Consider the following 10999-nt stretch of genomic DNA (forward strand, 5'->3'; position numbering starts at 1 on the left):
CATTGAATAGTACCCCAATGGTTGTAAGATCGCATATTATAAAGATCAATTTTGATCTCATTTAAATGGTTAGAAAGTACCATGTCATAGTGCAATTGGTGCACTTATGTATCCTGCTATTATTATTCATGGTAAATAATTTTATTAGTATGCATGCAAAATATAACATCACTCTTATCGATGAAGATATTAGAGTTAATCAAATATCGATATAAATTATTATTCTGACCAATTGTGTCAAGATTTATTGATGATGAAATTGCAGGAAATTATGAAGTTTGAACTCATGAAAGTTATATATTTTCATTTGGAAATACTGTCATTTCAAATCATTCCACAAGACAGTCAATTTTACTGAAAGTGTTCGTCAGTGCTCGATTGTTGCTGCTAACAAATCGAACGAGCAATTTGTCTATATCAACAAGATCGCAAATTATGTGTTTTTCAAAATATATATTTGGTTGAGATCAATTAACATACCCAGAGAATGTGTGATCTTTCTTCGAAAAGAGATATTCCAACAACATTATATGAAGACAATGCCTCGTGTGCTCAACTAAGAGGAGGATACATCAAAGAAGACTGAGCAAAATATATTTCATCAAAGTTCTTCTTCTTATTCATGATCTTCGAAAGAAGGATGCAGCCGATGTTTAACAATTCATATTCACCAAGACATTATCAACTTCAACCTTTGAGAAGTTAAGATGATTAGAATGTGTCATCTTCGAGTTGTTAAGTGATGTCTTAATCAGAGGGAGTATAATACGCTCTGCACTCTTTTTCCCTTAGCCGAGGTTTTATCCCACTGGATTTTCCTGGTAAGGTTTTTAATGAGGTAGCTATCAATGCGTATTACAACTTACAAGATATGTGTACTCTTTTTCCTTCACTAGGATTTTCCCATAGGGTTTTTCCTAGTAAGGTTTTAACGAGGCACATTATCTATTAAGACATGGACATCCAAGGGGGAGTGTTGTAAATTGGATGTCCATACTAATATGTTTAGTGGTGTAAGATTAATACACACACAAAATGTTATGTGGTGTATACTAATTAGCCATTTGATATACTTGGTTCCCAAAGTGTATACATGGCAAGATGATTTCCATGTATTACACTTTGGGCACAAGTAATACAACTATATATACCCCTATTCTTGTAACAAAGAAAGAGACAAGAGTAAGTGAAAGAAAATACTACACATACTATTTCTCATCTTCCTTATTATCTTAGTTTTTATACTTCATTTTATAACATCTTTCATTTTTTTCTTTATTGTATTGTACTTACTTTCATATCTTGATAAATTATAAGTAGTAACTCTTTAGGCGACTTACATGGGTTGTAGTGCACTGGTGAGAGTGTTTCACCCTTAATCAGGGGTCTCGAATTCGAGCCCTGGGTATAAAGAAAATCATGTTGGGAGCGTCACTCCCGAAAAAAAAAATCTCTCTACCTGCTGCCAACAGTCTTTCTTTGGAATTATCTGAACGGGTCGATCCTCCCATCCCGTAGGTTTTAATAACTTATCCTTAGGTCTTCTCGCCAAGAGCTCCCCGACGACGACAGAGGAAGCAACCCGTCTGCTGTGACGGGGCGGTTTTTTTCTTTCACAATAAGACCTGGACGATTATCCCTACCTTCGGTAGCTTACGAGAGGCCTTCGTCGGGCTTTCATCCCTTCGCCTATAGACGGCGGCTTGGCTTTGCCATCGCTCATGACTTGGTATAGAGTTGTGTAGTCGTCGATTTTACCATCAGAATGCCTATGAGATAGTGGTCAGTCTTTCGAATGCCATCTTCCTTACTTTTCTGAGAAGTCNGGGTATTCTTCAAACTTGGAAGAATAAATAAATTCTCTTTCATTTTTTTTCTTTATTGTATTGTACTTACTTTCATATCTTGATAAGGCGACTAACATGGGTTGTGGTGCACTGGTGGGAGTGCTTCACCCTTAATCAGGGGTCTCGGGTTTGAGCCCTGGGTATGGAGAAGCGTTACTCCCGAAAAAAAAAAATCTCTCTACTTGCTTCCAACAATCTTTCTTCGGAATTATCTGAACGGGTCGATCCTCCCATCCCGTAGGTTTTAACAACTTATCCTTAGGTCTCCTCACCAAGAGCTCCCCGACGACGACAGAGGAAGCAACCCATCTGCTGTGGCGGGGCAGTTTTTTTCTTTCACAATAAGACCTGGACGATTATCCCTACCTTCGGTAGCTTACTAGAGGCCTTCATCAGGCTTTCGTCCCTTCGCCTATAGACGGTGGCATGGCTTTGCCATTGCTTATGACTTGGTATAGAGCTGTGTAGTCGTCAGTTTTACCATCAGAATGCCTATGAGATAGTGGTTGGTCTTTCGAATGCATTCTTCCTTACTTTTCTGAGAAGTCCTTTACGACTATACTATAAAGGACAGGGGGGTGTTCACCTTTGGAAACTTAGCTACTTAAGATGGGTCATGCCATGCGCGGTTTAAATTTAATCGGAGTTACAATGTGGTCTCTGGACACCGAATGTAAAAAAAAAAAAAAAAAACTTCTTTAGGCAAACAATTTATCAAATAGTAATATTTTGGATTTTTTCATCTTTATTGCAGTTCTAATATTTGACTTATGTTCTAATATTTGACGACTCAACTAAAATGAAACCAATTTTGAGGTGACAGTCAAATGGTTATAAATTATGCAAATATATTAAAATATTACGGTATGCAAAAAAAACTTAAAAATAGAAAACAAATAAAGAAAAAACTAAAATGAATCTCCCTCAGGGCAATAAATTCTATATTCCTTTTAATTACCCAACATTTTCGGCATTTCCCTTTCTTCCACCTCCGCCGTGTCGGTTCATTCTCCGATCTGAGCTCCGATTATCATCTCGCCGGAGCTTCAATTTAGCATCAGCAACCTATCTTTTCCGGTATCTGAATTATCATTCTTTTCTTATTTGTAGTTTTCATTATCATCAGGTACGTTTCATAATTTAATCAGATCTAATTCCTTTTTTCTCTGATCTACAATTCCGCCATAATTCCCGATCTGTGGACTAAAATAATTTCAACTAATATACAAGGGCTTTAGTTTAATTTCCTACATATCCAGACGAAAATATGAATTCAAATTACGGGAAATCAGGTTCTTCTGTGAATAGTTTTGATTTTGATCTGGGTTTGAACTCTGGTCGATCTCGATCTCTTAATGATCAGAAGAATAAAACGTCGTCGTATTCTTCTTCTTCTTCATCATCCTATACATATTCATCAACGCAATCAAAACCAAATTCTGCATCTTCATGGACTCAACCGAACAAATCAACATGGACTCACCAACCAGTAGGGTCGTCATCTGGACCGAATTCAATGGCTGGTGATATATTTGGGAAGAGTTGGGGATCTTCAACTCCTTCGACCACTAGCAATGTAGCCTCAAGTGTTGGGATAGCTAACAAAAACCCTAATTTGTTTGGTGATTTGGTGAGCTCAGCATTGGGAGGAAATAAGAGTAATAGCAATGCCCCGTTAAAAAATGCTGCCCCAACTGCTAACAAGAGCGCGTTCTCTATGAGTGGTATGGCTGATAATCTGCCAAAGAGCGGCAATTCTGTGAAAACTGGTGATAGCTGGGGTTCAGTTGGAAATTCTGGTAGCGGTAGTGCTGGTGCTTATAATGCTTATAATTTTAGTGCCAGTGTGAATCAGAGTGGTGGTAATAGTAAAATCCCTAATCTTGGAGGTACATCATTGAAAAATATGGCTGGAAGTGGAGTTGGAGGAGGTATGGGTGTCAATAAGGACCCTTTTGGTTCGCTGGTTGATTTTTCGTCTAAACCCAGGCCTAATATGAAGTCGAGTAGTAAAGAAACTAAGAATAATAGTTCAGGGGATGATGTGTTTGGGAATTTCCAAAATGCTACTAAATCAGATGGATCAGGATTTCCATCAGATCCGTTTCCTACAAGTAATATTAATGCTTCAACCGGGTTGAATTCGGGTGGTGCTTATTCCAAAGTTGATGATTTCGGATTCACTAATACTCAGAGTCAACCATCTACTACTCAATCTTCAGGTGTGGGTGATTTTGATTCACTTTTTTCATCAACTAATGCTTCATCTGGAGAAGCTGCTGGAGTGAGTGAGAACCAGCAGTTTACAGGGGGTGATGATTGGGGGTTTGAATCAGAATTTGTGGGTGCTAACGATAGCAGTGGAACAACTGAAATTGAAGGGCTTCCACCACCACCTTCTGGTGTCAGTGCTTCTGCAGCGAAGAACAAGGGAATGGATAATCACAAGCAGGGACAATATGGTGATGCCATAAAATGGTTGTCGTGGGCCGTCATTCTTCTCGAGAAGGCTGGTGATGAAGCTGGTGTAATGGAGGTTCTGTCAAGTAGGGCTTCATGTTACAAAGAGGTAGGAGAATACAAGAAGGCTGTTGCTGACTGTACAAAGGTATGATCATTAACCATGCTTTGTTAGTTACACTAAGACCTTTATTATCTTTTAGATATTAATCGTGATCATTTATTTTTAATGCACATTGATGGCATTTCATGGAAGATTTTGCACCTCGTTTTATGAAATACTTTAAAGAAATATTTACAGACTCCTCTCTGCACTGTAAGTTAGGCTAGCTATCACAAACTAGCTTCCATGTAATCCTAGTTTCAGAAGAGTATTTTCTCATTTACACAATTTATCATTTAGGGGAATGTGGTGGACACTAAATGCATGTCCCCTATCTTCTTTTGTAAAGCTGAGTACAGTTTGACTGAATATCAATGAAACAAAAGGTGATAAAGTGACATAAGCAGTGTTCTCTTCTTATTTTATACATTTTGCATTTGGTTTTGATTGTCTGTGATGTATAATCTTTGCTCTTTCGGCATCTTCATCGCATATATCATCTTATAGCATTTATGGTACTAACAAAGTCATAGGTATTAGATAATATTTCAAACCCAGATGGTGCATACATAAAACACTACCACTGTGTGTTCGTCATGTCATTGCAGACATACTTCATTTTTTGAGGATGATCATTGCAGACATACTTCATCTTGATGCATTTATTTGTCAAACGATATCTTTACATGGACGGTTTTTAAACTAATAATTCAGATTAAGGACTCTAGAAGATATAAAGTGCAGATGTGGAAATTGATGTATCATATTTACACCATGTCATTTATAGAAATATCAAATTATTCTTTTGAAAAATGATCAATACTGGTGTGCCAAGTAACTAGCCATAATGAATTAGAAGAAATTAGTTCGACAGTCATACATGTGATCAACATATACGAAGCAAAATAAATTAGAAAGTGAGCATCCACAAAAAAAGCTTAACAACAAGGAACAGAGGGTTTGGAGCTAAGGAGGTAAGTGGTGTGTGAAGGGGAGAGAATCTAGGTAAAATGTTTTCTTTCAGTCCTAAACCCAAGATGTGATATATTAGGCCGTCAAATGGGGGACTGTTTAGTCCTGTAGGACTCCCCATTAATGGCCAGCTAGAGGCTACATTCCATCCCCATACATATTGCCTTGTTATCGCCAAATCAATCCATACTATGTGGCTAGGAAATGACAGATGGACTATGTTTACTTACGATCAAAATTTAGGTTTAATGCATTTTTTTTTGAGATAAAGGTTTAATGCATTTTGTTAAAGGGTGCATGTCGGATTCTCCAAAAGTAGTGTATTTTAGAGAATCTGACACCGGTGTGCATCGAAAGTGAAGACTCCGCGCAACTTAGGTTGCTAGACAGAATGCATTCTTAGCTTGTCTCTAATAATAGTTAGTCTCCAAGGGAAAATGAGTTGAATAAAATTTACTGTTATCATTTCCTTGTTTGATTCCCCATCGTCTTTAAAGTCATGCTTCAGGATTCCTTGAGCTAAACCTTCGGAGTTCTTGTACTTTCTTAGTTTGTTTCCTCGTAAAGGGTCTACTTGAAGGATCCAGTTGTCTTGGGTTAGCTTCAGGATATGCATCAATTATTTTCTTGATGCATCTTGAAAGGAACAGTAGAAGACCTTCTCTGAAGTAATTTTTGTTTTTGTCAATCTTCTGTGGTAAGTTATATGTATGAATATTTTATGAATAATACAAGAGGAGCTCCCCCCCCAAAAAAAAGGAGTTCAAAAAAAGTAACTGGAGAAAGTCTGACCAAAAAGTTCTCTGGAAAAAAATAATCTTACAGTAACAATCTGTATGTGGATTACTCTGGTTAATTTAGATGCGAAGACATTGCCAGATCACGGCTGAAAACTCTTGTGAATTCACTTTATTCAATGTGTTATCATAAGAATAAAGACTTATTGCTGCATTTTGTTGTGCAGGTGCTAGAACAAGATGGCAAAAATGTTTCCGTCCTTGTGCAGCGTGCTCTGTTGTATGAGAGTATGGAGAAGTACAAGCTTGGGGCGGAAGACCTCAGAACTGTTATGAAAATTGATCCTGGTAATAGGGTGGCGAGAAGTACCGTACACCGCTTGACTAAGATGGCTGGCTAAGAGGGCTTTGGTATATTAGTTCTCTTAGCTTGTACTAGGCACATATGATTTGAGAACTGCTCCCCTTCTCATACCAATTCTGGGGAACTCTCACGAAGAAATTCTTTCTACATTTTCAGGTTCTTGGTTTGTTATCAATTGTATTTTAATCTTTTTTCTTCTTTGCCACGGTGAACTTCCATTATAATATATTAAAATTGCTTTGTACTGGAAATTCTAAGTACCGCATATTTTTTTATTTTGATGAGTTCTCATGTTTATGGTCAACTGGTGTGAGATTTAAGGTATAGTTGATTGATTGATGTGTTGATAAGGTGCAAACCTTTTTTAGTGATAATTAAGGTTGGAGAATATTTTACTTGGTTCTTTTTTACATGATCATGTTGATGTAAAAAAGTCCGCGACAGACTTGAATACGATCAAACTCATACCAAGTCACTCCATCTCAAACTTCACCCTTGTACATACCTGTCATTTGACGCATTCTTCCTACAGTGTCATGCGAGAAAATCTTGACAACTGGGGTGAAGAGTTTGATCACAATTATCGTCATGTTATCATTCAAGATACGATTTGATCACAATTATCGTCATATTGTCTTTCAAGATATAATTGGCAAAGTCCGTGAAATTGCCAAAACTTAGAGGTGTTGGTTCGTCTAATTTTAGTCGTTGACCACATTCTTTTGATGGGAGGATTTTGTTGGAAGAACTATCACACTTCAATGGGAAGTCATCCATACTGCAACTAGAAAAGCGGATGGAAGTTGATGAAAATGTTGCAAAAATTGGAGGGTCTGTCCCTTCTAAAACATCTTGGGCTCTGTATATTGAGGTTCTTTACCTTCCTGACTCTGCGTTATTATCTGCTAGTGCTTGTTTTATCTTATGGTCATGTGCTATTTTCTTTTCTTTTTTTTATGCCTAAGGGGGAGAAAGTGTCTTTGTCACGATCCAAAAACGGATGTGATGACACTCATTTATCCCACCAAGACAAGTCAGCATGAATCCAGCAACACGAAAAAAAATGCAGAAAAACTAACAATAACATAAGCGCGGAAAACTTGGTCATTCTCAAATACCTCCAAAACCCAGGTGTCACATGTACAAGTCACTAATGTATAATAACAAAGTTGGAAAGATAATTACAAGTCTTGAATAGAACAATAACATAAACAAGGAACAAGAGGGTCCGCTGGGATGACAAGCAACTACCTCTCAAGTATCCGCAGGAAGCCTCAGATGTAGACAGAAGAAGGGTTATTACACAGATCCGCGCTCGAAACCTACATAGGTGTAGAAGCAAGGAGTGAGTATCAAACAATACGGTACCCAGCTAGCAACCATTAAACACAAGGTAAAACTAGCTAAAAAACAAGAACTCCTTTCATCCCAATCAAACCGCCACAACTACAACCTGCACAAACATCTGTTAGGACCGAAAATAAGCAGGTGTAATGCGGAAGCTAGCAAAGCAAACCTCGAAAGACCACAAGTAAGAAGACAAACGAGAAACACACCAAAAGAGACAGATTTAACGTGGTTCGGTCAATCGACCTACGTCCACAAAGGAGATGAGCAATCCACTATAAATATGAGAGTACAAAATATAGAGAGAAACAACCTCAAACAATTCACTCGGAATACAAGGAGGTACACAAAATTCTCCCCCATAACCGCAACTCTCAAAACCCTAGGACTACATTGCGAATGCTAATTAAGTTAGAAGGAACAAACCGATATTTATAGAGTCCTAAACCTTTCCTACAAGAAAAGGACTAGTAAAATAAAACTAGCTAAAAAACAAGAACTCCTTTCATCCCAATCAAACAGCCACAACTACAACCTGCACAAACATCGGGCCAACCTAGTAGTTCACAAGGTTTCAAAGTCACAGTCCAACAAATTAAATTTCATCAAATCACAAGGGTCAAGTTCATCAATCACAATGGTCAAGTTCATCAATCACCAAGTATCAAAGTATCAAGAACATCAATCACAAGTACCAAAGTCATCAATCACAATAGTCAATGTCACCAATCTCAAAAATCAAGTTTATCTATCACAATTATCAATTAGGACAAATGGGGAACACACATAGTCCATGTTCTCACTAGCAAATACCTCAGCATCAATAACACTCGTCGATAATGACATTGACATCAGTTACATTCGCCGAAAAGGACCTTTACATCAATAACATTAGCCGGCAATGACCTTGGCATCAATAACACTCGCCGACAATGACATCGACATCAATAACACTCGCCGGCAATGACTTTAGCGTCAACACAATATATCTCCTAACAGTGTTACAGAACCAATGCAAATAGGCATGTTCACACATTAATGAAAAGATGACAATCACAAGCAATTCACATTCACACCAATACTATCAAATTATCACATCAATTACCGAATAAATATCAACACTCAAGGCAAATCACAATACACAATACACAATACACCATTATCGATACATTGCCTTTTTCATTAACCTCATTTCTATCATTAAGATTATTCCTTTTGAACAATTACCCCATCGCCTCATTCACATTACTCCCCAACACATACAAGAAACAAGGTTCAAGATTCTACAAGCTTTAGCAAGGTTTAGAAGTTCACTTGCCTTGATCAATCACAAATCAATTCAAAACTTGAGCTTTTACCTTCCAAACGATATCCAAACCAACACAATATAGTTACATAAATATTCATAATGAGATTCTAGAACTAACAACACCCATATAAAGCAGTTTGAATAAATGGGCCAAATCGACTCAAAAACCTGATTTCGAAAATAAGGTTTCAATTTGAAATTTTCTACATAAATATGTTATCCAAAGCATTTGGAATCCATTGGCGAAAGCCATTTGAAAACAGAGTTGTATTCAATTCATAATCACCATTTTTTTAAAAAGTTCAAGTTCATAAAAAAAACCCAAGGTTTGAATTCAAAATAGCAATTTAAGTTTAAAAAATCTTGCCATAATCATGGAATAATATCGAAGGGAAATTAAAATTCATCACCCAAATGATTCATCTTGAAAACCCACTTGGAATCGCCTCAACCGAGTCCTCAAAGCTCAAAAATGAAAAATGAGGGAAACCCCAAAATTTTAGACCAAAAACCCTCTCAAGTCTCGCAAAAGCAAACTTAGGTTCGCTTTTGCGAACGTCGTGAATGCGACCATCGAATTGCTAACACGATCCCGGAAAGAATGTCTAACCTCGCTTTTGTGAGCTGGCGTTCGCTTGTGCAAAGGTCGCGAACGTGAGAAAACCTTCACGAAAGTGAGGGTCAGACCTTTGACCCTTTGCAAATGTGATCGGTCTTCAATAATGCGACCCTCGTGAAAGAGAAGACCCTTTGCAAATGCGAGGTCTGCAGGCGCCAGAAACCATCAGCCAACACAAATATTCCGAATGGACCCTCGGGATTCAATCAAAACTCTGAGTACACAAACTAGATATGCCACCCAACTAAACTCAATGTTCCAGGTTCAACAAAATCATCGAAACACAAATCTGACGTATTCTTGACTTGAAACACGTGAAAATTGCAATAAACTAACATAACGTCTAAAAACCAAACTAAGCTCGGAACATATAGGAAATCAACCAAGACTTCTCCTAAGCCTATAATCATCCCCCAAATCATATGGATCTAGTGGAAATCCAATCCAAGCATTCGAACTCCGAATGTTGACCAAAGTCAACTCAAAGGCTAAAATTTCTTAAACTTCCAACTTAAAATCTCAAATCCACAAAAAACTTCGAATTTGAAACCAACAACTCTCCCAAACCAAATTTGCATTCCAAAACTGATGGAATTGACGAAATTTCATTCTGAGACTTGAAACTCTATTTGACACCCAAAATTACTTTTTAACTACTTATGCCTTTAAAAACTCAAAACTTTCAAAAATCACAATATAATACTCAAATTTCTAAACCAATTTCACATACTGGTCAGAAATGACTTGAGGCAACTACCAGAAGGGGTAAAATGATAATTTTATAAAAAAATTCAAAAATGATCTTCCTAGTCATTTTATTATCCACCACTAAAACTATGTCCGTCCTCAAACATAAAGTAAAAGAAAGTACTTGAAGGCTCGAAAATCTAAGGATATCTGGCACGCATGTCAGACTTCCAAGTCGCCTCTCCAACTGAACATTACTTCAACTACACCTTTACTGAAACAATCTCCTTAGTCCTAAGCTTGTGAACTTTTCATATTCTTTTACCATCTATAAAATCAATAGTTTTAGCCTTTGCACCATTGTCAAATTATTGTATGCTTTCTTTTTTAAAATATTCAATATTTGGTGTATTCTTCGTATTTTTGGCAACAAAGGTATATTCTTTTTATATTAGTTTCTTAGACCTTTGTTTTGCTCCTAATAGTTTTTGTTCTCTTTTGTTCTTTGTTGTTCATTTCTTGCATTTTCCATCTTCAAACTTTATTTGTAGTAT

General features: G+C 37.1%; 1 protein-coding gene across 1 annotated transcript; it reads left to right on the top strand.

Moving 5' to 3' along the window:
• Window positions 1-2777: 2777 nt before the first annotated feature.
• On the top strand, window positions 2778-6734 carry LOC125853796 (uncharacterized). The gene is made up of 2 exons (XM_049533548.1): window positions 2778-4455; window positions 6347-6734. Exons 1-2 carry the CDS (start codon window positions 3115-3117, stop codon window positions 6518-6520), a joined length of 1515 nt encoding a protein of 504 aa, XP_049389505.1. The 5' UTR covers window positions 2778-3114; the 3' UTR covers window positions 6521-6734.
• Window positions 6735-10999: the final 4265 nt, after the last annotated feature.

Source organism: Solanum stenotomum, chromosome 1, assembly GCF_019186545.1.
Source record: "Solanum stenotomum isolate F172 chromosome 1, ASM1918654v1, whole genome shotgun sequence".
NCBI lineage: Eukaryota > Viridiplantae > Streptophyta > Magnoliopsida > Solanales > Solanaceae > Solanum > Solanum stenotomum.

What these genes read in the sequence shown, in the direction of transcription:
- LOC125853796 (XM_049533548.1), top strand. Translation starts at nt 3,115, where the DNA reads ATGAATTCAAATTACGGGAAATCAGGTTCTTCTGTGAATAGTTTTGAT. An exon ending in CTGTTGCTGACTGTACAAAG is followed by an intron (nt 4,456 to 6,346) that starts GTATGATCATTA and finishes TTTGTTGTGCAG; the next exon opens with GTGCTAGAACAAGATGGCAA.